A 20,457-nucleotide genomic window follows, 5' to 3' on the forward strand; every position below is an offset into this window, starting at 1 on the left:
TATCGATGGCTACTAGTCCTGATGGCTATGTGCTACCTCCAGTAGCAGAGGCAGTGAGCTTATGTACACCAGTTGCTGGGGAACGTGGGCAGGAGGGTGCTGTTGAGCTCATGTCCGGCTTGTGGGTTCCCGGTCGACAGCTGGTTGGCCGCCGTGTGAGCAGAATACTGGACTAGATGGACCCTTGGTCTGATCCAGCAGGGCTCTTCTTGTGTTCTTATGTAACAGACCAGTATTCTCTTACACCAATTGGAATTTCCCATTCATGGGTGTGAGTGGACCATGCCCAATGTGTCAATATCACGTAATGGAGTCAGTTAGGAAATGATGAGTGCAGACTGTAACATGTTATGTTGTATTAAATTCAGATTGGCTTTTGATCTAGCTCGTTAGACAGTTAGGATGTTAGAGACAGTTAGGATGAATTGTGCAATTGCCCTACCTCAGACATGGAATTTTATGTGTGTGTGTGTGTGTGTGTGTGTGTTCCAGATGTCATCCTCTTCCACTCGTAACTTTTCCATGCTTTCCCATTGGTTCTTCTGGCCTTTTTCTTACCACAGAAAATGGTAAGGAGGGAAAGATGTAATAGCTGCACAGTGACCCAGTTCACATAACATGCTGGGCTCATTAGGGGTTGTTTAACCCATGATGATCAAACATGAGATGGCAAGACTGAACATCGACATCTTGGGAATCAGCGAACTAAAATGGACAGGCATGGGTGAATTTAATTCAGGTGACCATCATATCTACTATTGTGGGCAAGAATCCCTTAGAAGAAATGGAGTAGCACTCATAGTCAACAAAAGGGTGGGAAAAGCAGTACTGGGGTACAATCTTAAAAATGATAGAATGATCTCAGTACGAATCCAAGGCAAACCATTCAACATCACATTAATTCAAGTCTATGCCCCAACCACTGAGGCCGAAGAAGCTGAGGTTGATCGGTTCTATGAAGACCTACAACACCTTCTAGAACTAACACCAAAAAAAGATGTCCTCTTCATCATAGGGGATTGGAATGCCAAAGTAGGAAGTCAAGAAATCACCGGGATAACAGGCAAGCATGGCCTTGGTGTACAAAATGAAGCAGGACAAAGGCTAATAGAGTTTTGCCAAGGGAACACGCTGATCATAGCAAACACTCTTTTCCAACAGCACAAGAGGCGACTCTACACATGGACGTCACCAGATGGTCAATATCGAAATCAGATTGATTATGTCCTTTACAGCCAAAGATGGAGAAGCTCCATACAGTCAGTAAAAACAAGACCTGGAGCTGACTGTGGCTCAGATCATGAGCTGCTTCTTGCAAAATGTCAGCTTAAATTGAAGAACATCGGGAAAACCACTAAACCGTTCAAGTATGACCTAAATCATATCCCTGATGAATATACAGTGGAGGTGAGGAATAGATTTCAGGGATTAGACCTGATAGACAGAGTGCCTGAGGAACTATGGACGGAGGTCCGTAACATTGTTCAGGAGGCAGTAACTCAATCCATCCCAAAGAAAAAGAAATGCAAGAAAGCAAAGTGGCTGTCTGATGAGGCTTTACAAGTAGCTCACGAAAGAAGGGAAGCAAAAAGCAAGGGAGAAAGGGGAAGATGTACCCAACTGAATGCAGAGTTCCAGAGAATAGCAAGGAGAGACAAGAAGGCCTTCTTAAATGAACAATGCAAAGAAATCGAGGAAAACAACAGAATGGGAAAGACTAGAGATCTCTTCAAGAAAATTGGAGATCTCAAGGGAACGTTTTGTGCAAAGACGGGCATGATAAAGGACAAAGAAGGCAGGGACCTAACAGAAGCAGATGAGATGAAGAAGAGGTGGCAAGAATACACAGAAGAACTATACAGGAAAGATCTGAATGTCCCTGATAGCCATGATAGTGCGGTCACTGAACTTGAGCCGGACATCCTCGAGAGTGAAGTCAAGTGGGCCTTAGGAAGCATTAGTAACAACAAAGCTAGCGGAGATGACAGTATTCCAGCCGAGCTATTTAAAATCCTAAAAGATGATGCTGTTAAAGTGCTGCATTCAATATGCCAACAAATCTGGAACACTCAACAGTGGCCACAAGACTGGAAAAGGTCAGTTTACATTCCAATTCCAAAGAAGGGCAATGCCAAAGAGTGTTCAAACTACCGCACCATTGCGCTCATTTCACATGCCAGCAAGGTGATGCTCAAAATCCTACAAGCTAGGCTTCAGCAGTATGCGAACCGAGAACTACCGGAAGTACAAGCTGGGTTTCGAAGAGGCAGAGGAACTAGAGATCAAATCGCCAACATTCACTGCATCATGGAGAAAGCAAGAGAATTCCAGAAAAACGTCTATTTCTGCTTCATTGACTACGCTAAAGCCTTTGATTGTGTGGATCACAACAAACTGTGGCAAATTCTTAAAGTGATGGGAGTACCAGACCACCTTACCTGTCTCCTGAGAAACCTGTACGAGGGTCAAGAAGCAACAGTAAGAACCAGAGATGGAACAACCGATTGGTTCAAAATTGGGAAAGGAGTACGACAAGGCTGCATATTGTCGCCCTGCTTATTTAACTTATATGCAGAGTACATCATGAGAAATGCCGGGTTGGATGAATCAGAGGTCGGAATTAAGATTGCTGGGAGAATTATCAACAACCTCCGATATGCAGACGATACCACCCTAATGGCAGAAAGCGAAGAGGATCTCAAGAGCCTCTTGTTGAGGGTGAAAGAGGAGAGTGCAAAAGCTGGTTTGAAACTCAACATTAAAAAAACGAAGATCATGGCATCTGGCCCCATCACTTCCTGGCATATAGAAGGGGAAGAAATGGAAGCAGTGACAGATTTTACTTTCTTGGGCTCCAAGATCACTGCAGACGGTGACTGTAGCCATGAAATTAAAAGACGCTTGCTCCTTGGGAGGAAAGCTATGGCCAACCTAGACAGCATAGTAAGAAGCAGAGACATCACCTTGCCGACAAAGGTCCGTCTAATCAAAGCTATGGTTTTCCCAGTAGTAATGTATGGCTGTGAGAGCTGGACTACAAGGAAGGCTGAGCGCCGAAGAATTGATGCTTTCGAACTGTGGTGCTGGAGAAGACTCTTACGAGTCCCCTGGACTGCAAGGAGGTCAAATCAGTCCATCCTAAAGGAAATCAACCCTGAGTGCTCATTGGAAGGACAGATACTGAAGCTGAAGCTCCAATATTTTGGCCACCTAATGCGAAGAGAAAACTCCCTGGAAAAGACCCTGATGCTGGGAAAGACTGAAGGCAAAAGGAGAAGGGGTCGGCAGAGGATGAGATGGCTAGATAGCATCACGGATGCAATGAATATGAACTTGAGCACGCTCCGGGAGAGAGCGCAGGACAGGAAGGCCTGGCGTGCTATGGTCCATGGGGTCACGAAGAGTCGGACACGACTGAACGACTGAACAACAACAAACCCATGATGAGCTGTGGTGTGTGCCAGGCACTATTTTGACTATGCAACCCCTGCTCGTCATTTGTCATGTCATGTGAACCCGGCCACCGAAGGTTATTTGAGGGTTAAGCCGTCCTTGCATAACCCTACAACAAACCTACAACAATGTCTTATGTGTCCTGCAAACCAGCCCATTGTCTTTTGATTGGTAGCACTAACAGCTGTCCACCCAGAAGCACCCCTAATGTAACTGATTTTGAAAAATACATAAAAATAAAAATGCAATTTGATTTCAATTTTTAAAAATCTGTTTTTAAAAAATGTAAAAATCCAGTTATTTTTATTTTCACAATCCATATTTATCCATCCTGCCATGCACTTCTATACCAAGGGGGTCCAGGTGATAGCCCCAAAGCAATTTTGCCTGACCACACTTGCGGCAGTAATTGCAAGGGGAGACTGGTGGCGGTGGTGGTGTGTGCTCTGTCCTTCAGGGAAGCTTCCCAGCCCTGCTGATCCTCTCACTGAGGAACTCCTCACAAGCTTCCATGGAACCTCAGGTTTCCCAGAAAGAACACAATGTGGACAACTGCTGCCCTGGAGAATAGAGCATCCCTCCAGAATACAGCAGTTGGCCATCCTCGATGTAATCAATGCAGTGCAATTCTGGGCCTGGGGGTTAATTATCTGATTTGAAACCGTCATGTGACACAGGTCTACATGAACTTTGTGCAAATGTGTGAATGGGATGAATATATGAATACATCCTTTCAGGAAAGCAGAGAGGGACTGTTATTCATGTAGCCCAGAGGTAGGCGATCTGGTGCTCTCCAGATTTTTGGACTACAATTCCCACAATCCCTGACAATTGGCCATGCTGGCTGGGGCGGATGGGAGTTGCAGTCCAAAAAATTGGAAAGGCGCCAGGTTGCCTTTCCATGAATCAGCCACTGCGGACCTGGAAAATCAGCCTGATCCTAACCCTGTTTTCATAGAAGTAAGTTCCACGGATTTCAGCACGACCCTCTTTTGAGAAAGACTGCTTAGGATCGTAGTCTTCCAAGCTGATCCTAGGCACGTTTATTCCGAACGCATGACGGGGCTCTACACCCAGGCAAGCGTGCATCCGATTGCAACCTCAGCGTCACGTGTGAACACGCCTTAAGAGCTCCTAGTCCCCCCCACCCGCACCCGCTCCCCAGTCCGATCTCTCTGCGCGACTTGGCACCAGCTTCCCCGCCGCTGTATCTTTAAGGTCCCCTCCCGTTCCTTCCTTTGTCCCTCCCCCTCCTCTCTCCGAGCCGCGCTCCCGCTCCCTCGCTCCCTCCGTTTCTCCTGCTCTTTGCAGCCGGGCTCCATCTGATTTGCCTCCGCGAAAGGCTCCCTGGACCAGCCACCATGGCCGACATGAAAACAGGCATCTTCGCGAAAAATGTCCAGAAGAGACTGAACAGGGCGCAGGAAAAGGTAAGCCCAGGACTGGCGGGCTAATCGCGGCGGCGAGCCATCTGTGCGCCTCGGGACACCTGGATCGGGGGGGGGGGGCGAGGAGGAGGAGGAGGAGGAAGCGCCTCAGTGCCGCGGGGCCCTGCAGCAGTTCGCGCGGGGATGCAGAGAAATCCCCCCCCCCAGGCGGAGGGGTGGAGAGGCAAAGCGCACGGCGGCTCCTGCTGGGCATGGACGCCTCGGAAAAGCCGGAGCCGGGCGCCGCGTTTGCCCGCCGGGGGAGGCGATGGGAGACGTGCGAAGGCAGCCGCGGGGACATCCAATCGGCGGGAGGAAGAAGCCGGCAAAGGGGCATCGCGGGCCGGCAAAGGCAACGCCGAGCGCTTCTGCGGCCGCGGCACCAGCGCGAGGGAGCGGCGCTGCCGCTGCGCCTCCTCTCGCTGGGCGCCTCCATCTCTCCTCTCTGCCTCCTAGGCGGAGGCCCTGCAATGGGCACCCAGCGGGACCCGCGCCCCGCGCTCTCGGCTTTCTCGAAGGCTGGCTGGCAGAGATGGATCCCGTCTTCTAATGGGGCGGGGGGATGTCTGGGCTCTTTTCCTGCGGTGGGCTTGATATAGTAGCAATAGTAATAATAATAACAGTCATAAATAATACAGCAGGATCTGGAGGAGCAGAGTGTCTGAACTGATGGCGGCGGGGGGGGGGGGAGGGATCTGTTTCTAACACCCCTCCCCCAAGGTGCGCGAGTGCTGAAAAACAGGTCCGGAGCTGCCCCTTCTTGCTCTCAATGTCTGCCTGGCTTATTTGAAGACGGTCATGTCACGTCCTTCCCATCAGAAGGGCAGGGGAATCCGGGGGCATCGACTGAAACGGCGATAATCAACGGCCGCGTAAAGAGAGGCGCATTTTGGGGCCTGAAATAAGTGAACTGGGGGTAGGGGAGACAGACAGCAACACCCAAAGGCCTCGCTTTTGACTAGTTCTATGTGGCGCTCTGCATTTGTGTACGTTTGAAAGGCGTCCTTTCTTCCTGAGTGAAGTATAAATAACTCTTGGCGAGTGCATTATTGAACATGAAAGATGTGTCTCCAAGGAACGTTTGGCTAATACTTAGCCAATAATGGTGGTGGTTTTTCCCCTCTCCCCCCTTTCTCTTTCTCTGTTGGCAAGCTGCCCTCATCAGTGATGTTATGTAACATCCCTTGTCCCATTTAGTCATCATGATGCTTGGATGGCAGGATGCAACAGCACGCGAGTGACATTCAGCCCAGGGGCATGCACTTCTCTCCCTAGCCTAATAATTTGGCATCATTGGCCCCTGTGACCAGAGCACCCACTAGTGTGGTTGTGCTGCACTGATCTGCTTCAGACCTTGCTGCCACTTGGGCCTGGGTTTCATACTTGAGCCGTGCATCAGGGTTAGGACTTTCAGAGGTTAAGAAATAGCTTGGCACAACAGGTGGTGTGTGTGTGTGTGTGTGTTCCAAGCTGCATCAGTTTGAGGTGCTGACTTGAGGATTTTGGGGTCTCTGGGCAAAGCACCCTAAACTAGGAGAGGCAACCTGGCAGTTCCGTCACACTGTCTCTAAGCTTCCTGTGTGCTCCATGCAAAGTGAAGATGTTAGTGCTGGGGAGGGGTGTGTGGCGTGGTACCTTTGGCATTCTTGGGGCCTCAGCAGATGCCTGACTTCACCACCCTCCGGAGCTGGCCTTGCTGACAGAAGCTGGTCCAGTGAGCGATATCACCTTGCACAGTTTTGCAATCTCATTTATAAAGGTGCCTCTTGAGAGAGGTCACTTTGGCGTTCCCGGGAGGGGCTTGCACTCACTGCTTCCTCCCACTTCCCATCTGTCTGTAATAATATTCAGCGACAGCAGCAGGATTTTCTGAGGCCTGACGCTCTATTTCATCCTTCCCCAACCTGGTGCCCTCCAGATGTTTTGGACCACAGTTCCCAGCATCACTGACCATTGGCCATGCTAGCTGGGGCAGATGGGAGTTGTAGTCTGAAACATCTGAAGGGCACCATATTGGGGAAGGCTGCGCTATTTAGGAGGAGGATATTCTCAGTGTGTGCTCAGGAAAGCCCCTTTGAGCCCCGTAAACTGGACCCACTTGTTCTTCTGTCCTCGACCCCAACCCTCAGTCTGTGGCCTTGATACCACTGAAGTCGCCATCCAGGGAACATAAGCCCCATTGGGAGCCTGCAGTGCAAGAGGAGGACCGCATCTGCAGCCCTGAGCTATTTACAGAAAGAAAGATTTGGTTCTCCTGCAGCCCTGCCTCCATGCTTGCACACTTCCCATACTGTAAGAGGATTGTGTTTCCTTTAATAACTGCCCGAGCTCACCACGAACAAATGTGATCTTCCTCACTGTGTGCCTCTGGAGAGTGGAGCAATCGATAGATAAGAATGGCCTTCTCTAAATCTCTCCTGTTAGTAATCCATAACAGCCACCTTGTCCCCCCATGCAGAGTGCTTTATCGGGGGGCTCCTCCTGCCAGCGTTTCCCTGAGCACTAGCTAAATATTCAGAAGTGCAGCAGCACTCCTGGCTGATTAAAAATGTTGGACAGGACACTGTGAAGGTCCACGCGGTCATGCTTCCAGATGATTTAGAGCTGGATCTGACCATTCTCTTTGTAATACTCCAGGAAGTACCAGCAGAAGCGAGTAAGAAATGGTATGGCTCAAAATGGGAGGTCTGCCCATATAGCAGAATGGACTGGACCACTTCACACTGCATGTAGGGGAATCACTTTTTTAAAATGCTCTCTTATGTTTAAAAGCACTGTTTCTCATCCTAACACAACGAGACAGGACAGGATGGTTTCCTGAAAGTATGAATAAAACTTCCCAGCTAACTAGAAGCCTGAGAAGTGGATACTGGGCTCCTACAATATGGACGTTTCATTCAGCTCTGTGCTGGGCTGGTGTCTTAAAAATGTGGTGCTGGCTCAATAAAACAAACAAGCAAATAAAGGAAGCGGAGAATTTTGAAATCCTTTCCTAGCCCTGTAGTCCCCACAGAGAGGTTGAGATTGTTCTTGAGCTTTGAATCCTCAATTGTAGGTGTTAGTAAATCCCTTGGCTGTTAGTAAATCCCTTATGTTGACCTGTCCCACCTCCTTTTCTGTATCCACAGCATTTCTTGCACTGAAGTGCTCCAAGGCAATGATACCCAGTGAACATGGAAAGCCCAATCACCCAGCAGCTGCCTCTGCTTCTGATTGGGCTCTGTGGGTCACCTTCCCAGCCTGTGAACTCATGGCATACTTGGCAGGCAGAAGGTCCCAGGTTCAATCTTTGGCATCTCCAGACTGGATTAGGAAAGACTGTTATAGGAAATCCTGGGTCCCTGTTTCCTATCAGTGTAGACAATAGTGCAGGGGTGCAGAACCATTTTTGGTAGGGGGGGCAAATTGCCCCCCCATGGGCTCTTACAGGCTAGATAATGCCATCACCCAGCCCCCCCCCCCATTTTGCCTTTCTCCATTTTGGATTCAGCCAGCATGGGGGGAAGCAGCCACTCCTCTGAGTGTCAGCTGAGTATCCCCCTGCCTGCATCCTTGCTGTTATCTCCAGTCTCAGATTGGAGATAACAATGGGGATTGTTCTTGGTGGGATTCCTCCAGGGGCCAGGGCTTGGCCTCCATGCCCCATCCCCTGGAGGAAACCAAGGAGGTTCTTAGGCCCATGAGCTGGAGGTTCCGTATCTCTGCAGTACTGAACAAGTTGGACCAATGGTCTGATTGGGTATAAGGCAGCTTCCAGTGTTCCTATTCAGAGACTCATGCATTCTTCACATACGATAGTGTGTGCCTGGTATGATTATAATGAAGGTTCTGGCTAAGTCCTATGAGGAACAGTTGAAAGACCTGTGTATGTTTAGCCTGGAGAAGAGAAGATGATGGTGGCCTCCAAATAGCTGAAGGGCTGCCATGCAGAAGATGGGAGCAGACTTGTTCCCTGTTGCTCCAGAGGGCAGGACTAGAATAAATGGGTGGAAACTGCAGGCAAGCAGATTTCGGCTAAACACTAGGAGAAATGTCCTAATGAGAAGAGCGGTTAGACAGTGTAGCTGACTGCCTTGGGAGGGGGTGGGTTTTCCTTCACTGGAGGTGTCTGAGCATCAGCCGGACACACTTTGTCCCTTATGCAACTTGGGCTTACTTGTGTATCACAGTGTAGAACACTGGAAATAGGAGCAGACCAGATCATTCATTTTATTCCTCTAAAGATTGTTCTGTGTTTGTACAATCTGTACAGTTGCTGTTGAAAACTCGTTCTGTGGAACACTGGCCCAAAATGGTTTCCCAAGTAAGAACCTGGGAAAACGAGAGAGAGAGAGAGAGAGAGAGAGAGAGAGAGAGAGAGAATGGTTTCTTTCTCAAGCTCCATAGTAATCTGTATGGAGTTTTAAGTCCATCTGTTCATTGATTACTTAATGAAATACTGTGATTGAGCTGCTGTTTGTTACCTGCTTAATTTGTTGATAATTTCTACATCGCATTTGCATGTGGATGCACATGTGTTTGTTCATGAATGCATATCAGAGACAAAATTATGTAAACTTGTTAGCTGACTCACCAGGAGAGATACAGCACAATACGTCTCCTCAGCAGGGCCAGGCCAAGACAGAATCTCCTTTTAACACCGATGCTGGGATAGTGTCCTCCACCGCACCTGAGGCAGCAAGCTAGTTTAGGGGGTACAGGACAGGCTGGGGAGCATACACAGCTCTGTCCTCCAACAGAGGGGAATGGGTGGGGGCTCAGGAAGAACTGCTGCTGCCCCCCTCCAAATCTGCTGCCTGAGGTGGTTGTCTCACTCTGCCTAAATGTAGAGCCAGCCCTGCAACTCAGAACTAAGTCCATAGTTTCAATGGGGCTGGCTCCCAGGTGTGTATAGGATTACTTGTATGTCGCATTTCCATAAGGTTTACCCAAAGAGGCTCAGTGCTCAGAAGATGGAAGAACAGCAGCAATACATATCCAAACGTTATGGGTTGGATCCAGGCTAAATTACTTTCACCTAATTCCCACTGAAATCAATGAGATGTAGGTCCAGTCATGATTAATTGGTCATACAGATATCCATATCGGTATTTCAAGAAAGCTGGCAGTGTAGATCATTTCAGTAGGCATAATACCAACATTTCAATCAATGGTAAAACCAAAAACTCACATGGTGCGGTGGAAGTGGAGAAGGAGAGAACGTCTTTCACAATATGAGAATGTGGGGTCATCCAGTGAAACTGAATAGTGGGAGATTCAGAACAGTGTGTACCTCATGCTCTATACCATTAAACTATGGAATTAGCTACCACAACATGTAATAACAGCCACCAACGTGGATAGTTTTAAAAGGGGATCCGACAAATTCATGGAGGAGAAGGCAATTGGTGACTACTAGTCATGATGGCTGTATTCTGCCTCTGTATACCAATTGCTGGGGAACATGGGTGGGAGGGTGCTGTTGCACTCATGTTCTGCTTGTAAGCTTCCCATAGGCCTCTGGTTGGTCACTGTGGGAATAACATGCAGGATTTGATAGGCTTTTGGTCTGATCCAGCAGGGCTCTTCTTGCATTCTAAAACAGCATCAGCAGAAAAAGTGTATGGATGGGTTTTCTTTTAAAGCAATAGTGGCAAAATATGGATTAAAAACATCCAAATCCTCAAGATCAGTCAGATCTTGAGCTGACTGATAAAGTGCAATCGGCTCTTGATTTAATCGATAAAAGCACTCACAGTAGCATCCAGTCCAATAATGAGATATTTCAAAACCAATACACTTCATACTGAAGTTCCCTTTGCCATCACCTTTCACCCAAGGCAGTCTTTCCACACCATCCCTGCCCTGCACACACCAGAGACATTCTAATGGTGCGGTCCTATACATGTCTGCTCTGAAGAGGGCCCCACCAGGTGCAATAGGAATTACTGCCAGGAAGTGTGGAAAGGATTGCAGCCTAAGAGTTTTAACCATGCCTCCCCGCTTCCCCAGCCTAAGTGGGATGGTGCCCTTGTGCCACAGCCCCCAAAGGCAGGGCTCCCCAACCTTTTTGGAACCGTGGGCACATTTGGGAATTTGAGAAAGTGCTGTGGGCACCACCATAAAATGCCATGTGGGGGTGGGGTGGGGGAGGCAGAGAGAAATAGCAAGGCTAGAGGCTGGGTGGGAAGGGGAAATGGAAAGAGTTGCTTCCTGGCCTGCCCAATCTTCTTCCATCCACACAGACATTTCCCCTTTGTTCTCTCTCTCTCCCCACTCCCAGCCTCTAGCCTTGCTATTTCTGTCCCTTCCCTGTCCCTATCCTGGCCCTTTCTCTCCCTTCCCCATCCCTATCCTGGCCCTTTCTCTCCCTTCCCCATCCCTATCCTGGCCCTTTCTCTCCCTTCCCTGTCCCTAGCCTTGCCCCTTTTCTCCCTTCCCCATCCCTAGCCTTGCTATTTCTCTCCCTTCCTCTACCCTAGCCTTGTCCTTTCTCTCCCACCCACCCCTTTATCTTGTGGTTTCTCTCTACTCCCAGCCTCTAGCCTGCTCTTTCTCTCCCCTCACCTTTTTTACCTTGCAGTTTATCTCCCCTCCTAGCCTCTAAACTTGCTCTTTCTCTTCCCCTCTCCCCCTTTGCCATGCTTTGTCTTCCTGCCCACTGAACAGCTGTTCAGCAGCAGGTTCAGGAACAGGAAGGAGAACCTGGTGCCCTGACTTTTTTCAATTTTTATTTCAATTTTTTTTTTTTTGGAAGGGGGTAGAGAATGAAGAGCCATTGGAGGTGCCTGTGGGAGCCACGTTGGGGACCCCTGCCCAAAGGGGTTATCTGCCCATGGCTCCCATCTAGAAGTAACCCTCACCACTGGGAACAACTGCTCATCTACCCCTGTCCTATTGTACTTTCTGTGAGTTTGGTGCCAGTTGGGCAGAAACAAACAAGTCTTAAACTGTCTTTCATTCATCATCACACCCTAACCCTGCACCTATCCCTCTGAAAAAAAATTAGGGTTCTTGCCTAGGGAGATTTGTATGTCATATGCCATTTTCATACAAAGTGCAAAAGAAAGAAAGAAAGAAAGAAAGAAAGAAAGAAAGAAAGAAAGAAAGAAAGAAAGAAAACATGGAAGGGGATAAAGATAAGTGAACCCCCCTCCCCCAAATTTGAACACTCCTTCCATACACAAAAGCTGTGCCTATCTTTCTGAAATTTTGCAGGTTTCTTAACTAGGGCCACCTCTATGCTTTAGGTCATTTTTATAACAAAACAGGGGGACAAGCACATCCTTTTTTTGGAAGCCCCCAAACTGTAAAGATTTTGATTCGGATCAGACTCTAAGCAGGTGGCCTCAAATAATTCTTTCTTGTTATTCTGACTTGCCCTTTAGTATGTTTCCTTTCTTTGCTATAGGTTTCTCTTTAGCTGTTAAGGAAAGCTGTGTCCCTTATTATTCTCATCGCTCATTTCTTTTATTGTAAAAATAAATAAATAAATAAATAAATAAATGCAATCCAAGGTTGTCAATAAAAACAGAATCGTAGATGCCACTATTTAATGTCATAACACTGAGCTTTAAAATGGGAGTGTGGAATCGGTAGCCCTCTCAGTGTTGGGACTACAACTCTCATCATCCCTGACTATTGGCCATGCTGGCTGGGACTGATGGGTGTTGAGGTCCAACAGCACCTGGAAGGCCCCCTGCTTTAAAAGGTCATTTCTAGGCTAGAAGATTCAGTCATGGTTTGAGACTGCTAATGCACACCAGGGTCCTTAGACAAGGAATTGTAATCAGTTTCTTCAATATACATTAAGCTGGCAGTGATCAACTGACAGTCCCCAGCCCTCTTCTCAGTATCCAAACTGGCAAGCACTGTAAAGCAACAACCACAAGGTTTTGGTGAGGGTGTAGAGGCCCCTGAGCAGCTTAAGAATTCTGATAGGCTGCTCATAAGATAGTCATCTGACTCTCCATGTGATATCAAACACAGATTATTGGATATTGTAATGGGCTGGTTTAGACATGATTTTAAACCACACTTTAGTATTACAAGAACAATCCTATGCTAACAAACTGTGGTTAATCTTAACTACATCTAGGGATGTCAGAGAATTCCGCAATGGATCTCGGTGAGGCCAAATGCAAGTGCATTCGGCCCTCCAAAATCCATCATGGAATGAAGCCCCTGCCTCCCCCAACCCACGAAAGTTGGGCGGCACGAAGCCCCCACCCCACGAAAATAGCGTGAAATGGAGCACTTACCTGCTCCCATCGGCACTGACTTGCAAATGGCGGCTGCCCTGCAGCCGCCATTCGCTTCCTCTTTCATGCCATGATAGGCTACATAAATACATACGTAGCCTATCACGGCTAACGCAGGGACGCCTTTTGCGTCCCTGTGGAGGCTGTGATAGGCTACATAAGTATTTACGTAACCTATCACGGCAGGCTAAAAAAAAAACGCGTACACAAATGGCTGTGGCTACGGCCGCCGCCATTTGTGTTCCTTATTTTTGGCCATCTTAGTCTACGTAAATATTTACGTAGACTATTACGGCCAAAATAAATTGGAACGCAAATAGCGTAGCGGGCGCTATTTGCGTTCCCCTTTATTTTCGCTGTAATAGTCTACGTAAATATTTACATAGACTAAGATGGCCAAAAATAAAGAATGCAAATGGCGGTGGCCATAGCCACCGCCATTTGCGTATGCGGTTTTGTTTTTTTGTTTTTTTTACCCAGAGCCCTCCGCGGCCGGAAATCCGGCTGCGGACGGCTCTGGCCTGGGCCTGGCTGGCTGCTCCGCAGAGCCGCCGCGAAGCACAGCCAGCTGGTCGAGGATTCCAGGTGGAAGGAACGGAGCGCCTCCCCTCCCCCACCGTGAAGCAGATCCGCGAAATGGTAAGTGACTTTCCTACATCCCTAACTACATCCCATTCTGAGGTCCCTTAAGTCTTGCAGGTCGGATGGCAGTCAGAACAAGGCAAGAAAATAATCAGGACCTTGGATAGCTCCAAGTGGGTAATGCCTGGAATTCTTTCCTACTAGGATACTAGGATAATGTTTTCTCAGCAGGGAGCTAAAACCAACTGAAGCCTTATAAAGGCTGGCAAGACCTGTAGTGTAGTGAGCTCTGCCCCTCCTGGAGGAGCTGATTGGACTGTTAAAGGCCCTCACCTGATTTTGTAGCCAGAGACTTCCGAGAGGCTGGGGAAATAGACTCCTTCTCTGAGCCAGAGGACAATGGGAGGGCTATGTCCTCTGGCCAGGAGGGCCCTGAATAAGGCACTGACTGTCTTGGCCCTGAGGAGGTAGCCTCATCAGAATCTGCTGTTGCACACTGGAAGGTCCAAGGGCTGGGGGTCAAGAAAAACTGATTCTTTGGAACAAGCCAGTTTCAAACCATGGTTTAAGAAGCTGGCTTGTTTCAACAAGCTACAGTTAAGATTAACCACAATTTAGGGTTTGGACATAATACTAAACTGGTTAATCGAAACTGAAAGCTTGCAAATTCCTTTTGGCAGCTGTGTTGAAGGAGGTGCACAAGCCCTCACTGAGTCTCATCTTCATGGCGAAGCATTATGGTGTGAACTGGCTCAGTGCAATAAGATCTTACGGTGTGGCACCATTTCACATTTTTGCCTGGATTGAAGTTTGTTCCAAATCATATTTTTAGTCTCATTGAGCCCTGTTTCCAAATTCATTCTTATTTGTTAATGAACATCATTGTGAGAAACATCATTGGTCTTCAATGGTCACCAGCTGTGTTCTTGATGGGCATCAAGGTTTTGGAATTATATGACATAATTATCCATGTGAAGCAGTTGCTACAGATTCTTTACTTTGAGTTAAATTACACATCTTGGAGAGATTAATGGACCCCTCTGTGTTTAGTATAAAGACGGGAATCTTATAATTGTCTGCCACCCAAATATATATCCACATTAGTTTTGACAAAAATGAATGAGTGTGTTTTAAAAGCGGTTGGATTCCAAGTAACAATTCCATGGTATGTCGATTTGACTTTTCAGTGTGTATTATCTAGCTTATATATTATGGCTCCCTGTTTTCATGTTATAATGATTATTTATTAAATTAGTGTCCTAATTTGGACACCCAGATTAGTGTCCTTCCACCCAGGAAGATAAGGTGGTGTACATGGCTTATGTTACTTTATCCTTATGATCCTCTGAATTGGGGGAGGCTGAATGAGAGAGATTTACATAAAGGAACACAGGCTGCAATCCTGTACCCATTTATCTGGGAATAAGCCTTACTGAAATCAATGGGACTTCTGAGTAGATGTCATGCCCTTTCTGGAGGAAACTGGAACAGTTTAGATGATAAACTGGAACCTTCTGAGCTAAATGTCCTTGGGGAACAAGACACTTCAGGGGATCCTGGGGCGGATCAAGAAGGTTCTGAGCCCTCAGGCAAGAGGACTTCAGACTGTCCCCCTCCAAAGGTGGAACATTCTACTTCCAGGTTGGAGGGGAATGCTGAGCCACCACCCAGCCGCCGAGAACGCTGGTGCCTGAAGGTACAGGCTCAGACCTTGGCTAGGAGAAGGAGTGCCTGCTTGCAAAGAAGGACTCCTCAGGAGAAAGTGACTCCTCATGAGTAGGGCTCTGGCCAGAGACCCCTAATGTACTGCAGCTGAACCTGGATGGGACTCAGCAAGCTGCCTAGCCAGTGCTGGAAACGATGTCTTACCAGCTCTTCCTGCCTTGAGTCCTGTTTTCCTGACCTTGCCTTATGGTTGAATCTCCATGCTACTGACCTTGGACTCCTGCCTGACTCTGCTTCTGGACCATGTAATGTATCTGACTAACTGAGTTTTAGCCTGTGCCTGCTGTCTTGCCCTCTCCTGCCTTAGCCTGACCCCAGGTATCTGACTGACTGCTTGCGCTTCACCCTTTACCTGTTTCATTACCTTGCTTTGTGGCTAGCCCCTTCACAGAGCGTGCTGCAGCCAATGCAGTCAGTAGATGTGTAGGATTTCAGTGTCAGTTGTGGATAAGGGGAGACTTGAAGCCAAGTCTTCCCAATCCGAAGTCTAATGTAGAACTTCTTTCCTCTGGAAAGTAGCCAAAATTTGAGCCTGAATGTGCTACAAGACCTTTTTGATTTGGGCTGGCTTTAATGAGTGGTATTAAGTAGGTGTCCATTAATACTGATGTTTCATTCATTATTTTAGTAGAGAGTTTATTTGATTTTATTAACTTTGATGTGGCAGATTGGAAATCTAAATAAATATGTTTGGGAATAATATGCACTTTATGAGAGCGAGTGTGTTGTAGTGGCTAGAGTGCTGGACTGGAAGTCGGGAGATCTGAGTTCTAGTCCCCACTCAGCCATGGAAGCTCACTGGGTGACTTTGGGCCAGTCACAGACTCTCAGCCCAACCCACCTCAAAGTTGTATTGCCTCTATAACCATATTTTTGAGGCAGGCTCCCTTTCTTCATCATTAAATGATGCTTATATTACCATGATTCCTAAGCCAGGCAAGGATCATACTTATTGTGCTAACTATCAACCTATATCATTAATAAATGTAGATATCAAAATATTAACAGCAATCTTGGCCGATAGATAATAAGTCATGGCCGCATTGGTTAGACCAGACCAGGTGCGATTCATTAAAAACAGACAGGGGACTGATAATCTTAGATTAGTTGTTGATCTAGTTGCTTTAAACTCTGAAAGAACTGACCAGGCAGCTATTATTTCTTTGGATGCTGAAAAGGCCTTTGACAAAATTCATTGGAAATTTATTTTTACTACATTGACTAATTTCCTATAGGATTTTTGAAATGGGTTAAAATCTTATACTTGGCTCCAAGAGTGAGAGTAACAACTAATGGTTTATTTTCAGCTTTTCTTTTTTTTTTTTACTTGGCGGGGTACCAGACAAGGTTGTCCACTTTCCCCATTGATATTCAATTTATGTTTGGAACTCCTGGCATGTGCTATTAGATAAAATAATAGTATTCATGGATTTGTCCATTTTGGTTTAGAATTTAAAATTAGCCTTTATGCTGATGATCTTTTGTTGTTTATCTTGAGACTCCAGCCATCGGTTCCAGCCTTGATGAAATTGATTAATACCTTTGGTGAATTGTCTGGCTATTCAGTTAATTGGTCAAAGTCAGAAATAATGCTGATTGGAGATAGGGTATACTCTAGTGTATTAGCCAACTGGCAATTTCGACGGTGCCCAGAGTTCATTACTTATTTGGGAATAATTATCCCTAGAGATATATCTCAAATGATTAGGTTAAATTTAACAAGTTGATTAATATTTCACAAGGTATAGATACATGGGCAACTTTAAAGTTGTGTTTATGGGGTAAGGTGAATACCATACCTCACATTATTTATGTTATACGTGGGATCCCTATACTTATACCTGGCAAATATTTCCAAAAACGTAATGCTTTGTTTTGTAAATTCTTTGGGGGTTCCTTTCCATCAAGAATATCTTTAAAAAGGATGCAACTTCCGATTAATGAAGGCCGGTTTGGTTTTCCAGATCTAGCTATGTACCATCAAGCCTATTTGCTGACCTCTACTAAATTTTGGTCTTTTCCACTCAGATTAGATTTTCCTCCTTGGTCAGTGTTGGAATCTTCTTGTCTGGAGCCTTTCTCCAAATGGATGGCATTAGGTTCTCGGCATATTAAGGTAGACAGAGCTCCTCCCACAATTTTGGCAGTTAGAGACGGCTGGCGTATGATGTCATGTCAATTACAGTTTGACCCATTTCCCCATGCCAAATTGACTTTATGGGGAAATCCAGATTTAAGAATTGGCAAGAAATTGTTCTTATGGCGGACCTGGACAGATAAAATGATCTTTACCCTGGATCAATTAGTAGGGGTTGATGATGAGTTTTTGTTATTTACAACTTTGTGAGATCAATTTGATTGCCTGCTAAAGTGGAATGGCAGTACGTGCAATTAAAACATTTATTGGTATCTAGATTCGGCCCTGCTGCTTTTACTGCTTAGGAGTCTCCTTTGCTATTGGAAATACTTACTGAAGCTGATCAGACATATTCACCCACCATTCATGTTTATAAACATTTATCAATGAATAAATATGGTGTAAGTGGTTTACAGCAGGAATGGAACAGGGAACTGGAATGTCCTATTTTGTTTAATCAATGGACTGCCATCTTGGCGTCTGTATCGGACATTTCAATGGGTCTTCGGTTACTCCTTATTCTGTAAAAACTTTTGTTTTGGGTCTATTGGATGCCATAAAGTCTTTTTAATAAAGGTTTGTCAAATTCGGCTAATTGTTGGTGGTGTAATGCAGTCAATGCTTCTCTTACTCATATGTTTTGAAAATGCCCAATGGCCACCTCCTTTTGGGAGGAAGTTATTATACGGATTAATTTTGTATTGGAAAGCACTTTAATATTTACGGATGTAAAGGTTCTTTTAAATTACTTACCTTCTTCCTGGAATGTAACACATGGTCAGCGTAAATGGATTTTTCGCACCCTTTTGGTTGCTAAAAGACTGATACTATGATACTGGAAGGATAAAAACTCACCACCTATAATGCAACGGACTGAAGACTTAACGCTAGCAACATTTGCAAGAGTGGTATATAGGCGTAACTTTGAAATGGACTTATATGTGGATACCTGGTCTGCTTTTACTGAAGTTTATGTGTAACCTATTTTTCCCTTTTTTTTCTTTCTCAAATATTGTAATATTTGAAACTGAGGATTTTAGAATATGTTGTTGTATATTTATTTTGTTGTTGCTGCTGTTTGGTTTTGTTAGGTTTTCTGTTTCATTAAAATTCACAATAAAATATTGGAGGAAAAGGCAAGATATAAATGAAATAAATAAATAAATAAATTTTAGACCAAAAAGGCCTACAACTCTGAGCATGGTTGGGGCTGCTGGGAGTTGTTGGCCTTTTTTCTGTCTAAACTTGCATGGGATTGCACCTCTAGTCTACCAGGACAAAAAATGGAGAAGGCTAGTATTGGCTGGGGGCTCTTCCTTTTCTTGATAGACTTCTTAAATTTTTGGATCTGGAGTAATTGTAATACTGCATTTCTCAATCTGTTAGTCTGGTTTTTCAGAAGCTTTCTGGTAGGGTAGAAACCTAAGGCTGGACTGCGAACTGTTTATTTGCTGAAGTAACAGCACGATTGCAATACCATTAAGCTGAACCTGCCATCAATCAATTCTGTCTAGTTCAGTCTATGAAGATTAGCAGATCTGGTTCATGCCAGTGCACCTGCGTTGATCAGGAACCAGGCGCATCTCCAAATGCCTTACCAGGTGGACAGGTTACCAATATTAACTGTGTGCAACAACCCCCATTTGCATCAAACCAGCTTGGTTGTGTGACTGCCTTCTGGGATACCACATGGCCATATCTGAATGCTTCTGCTGAATGTCTCTGGATTGCTTCTGAGGTTTTATAGGCTTTTAAAAAGCCAGTGTGGGAATGAAGGCTGGTGGCTCCAACTTTGGTGGGGCTGTGAATCCATTCTGGGTTTCAGTCAGAACCAGCCAGAACTCTAAAGTGACTATCCAAGGTGCTGACCCTACTTTTGGCCTGGCAGTCAGCACCTTGGATCACTGCTTTAGAGTTCTGGTTGGTGCTGACTGATACCCAGAATGGATTCATAGCCCGACTGAAATTGGAACCACCAGCTTCCACTCCAGGGAGGTGTAGTGGTTAGATATGGGCTAAATCTAGGCTTTGGCAAGTCTCTTTTGATAGGAGAATTGGTGTGGGTTTCAGATGTAATCTGTATTGGGATGCCAAATGGTATTTCCGAACAGTGTCTAATACAAGTGAGATTATTACCCAGGAAAAGGTAAGGGGTGAATGAATCCCTTCTAGGCATAATTATTTTAGCTCAGACCTCCTTTACTCCTAATCAGTGAACTCTCCATTCCTCGTCACCTGACTGGATGCTCTTCTTTCACATATTAAGGAATTAATTTTCTTACTTTGTAGCATTGACCCCAATTCCTCAGCAGTTACTAAGCTATAATCATACTTCCGTTCCTGTATCATCAGCATCTGTGAGTCTGTGACTTATAGCACTATAGGATCCAATGACTCAACCCGTGAGCTAAAAATAACCCTCCTTTTGCACAGAAATATGCACAGTGAAAAAGGACTTCAACATCATGTATAAACATTATGCACTGCACCCTGAACACCAAAAGCATTTATTCTTAGAAATTGGTCCCAAATATGGGGCCAGTGGGGGGTTTATTATTCTTTTATTACCCAGATTTATATAATGTTTTCCACCGAGTTATCGAAGTGGTGAACTTACAATGTCATTACCATAAAAAACCAGCAACAATAAAACATAACAATAAAACTGCAGAATCGTAAATAAATGCTAATCAGAAGTAAAACTACGCACACTACTCTGCACTACAGACCACAGCTGCCTGGGTCACACTTCAAGGAAAACCCGTGTAAAGAGATGGGTCTTAAGAAGATGTCTAAGTGTGTGATCCTATGTGTGTTTAGATGGAAAAAAAGTCCTACATCTCCCAGCATTCCCCAGCCAGCCATGCTGGCTGGGGAATGCTTGGAGATATGA

General features: G+C 45.8%; 1 protein-coding gene across 1 annotated transcript in view; it reads left to right on the top strand.

Annotated features, from left to right (window-relative positions):
* Positions 1-4,814: 4,814 nt before the first annotated feature.
* Positions 4,815-20,457, top strand: part of AMPH (amphiphysin) — a 125,455-nt gene continuing 109,812 nt past the window's right edge. Inside the window, 1 exon segment of the mRNA XM_084857850.1 lies at positions 4,815-4,883. Within this exon segment, the coding sequence (XP_084713976.1) occupies positions 4,815-4,883 (69 nt within the window).

This window comes from Heloderma suspectum, chromosome 5 (genome assembly GCF_057233095.1).
Source record: "Heloderma suspectum isolate Gila_16-S chromosome 5, 16-S_ref, whole genome shotgun sequence".
In the NCBI taxonomy this organism is placed as follows: domain Eukaryota; kingdom Metazoa; phylum Chordata; class Lepidosauria; order Squamata; family Helodermatidae; genus Heloderma; species Heloderma suspectum.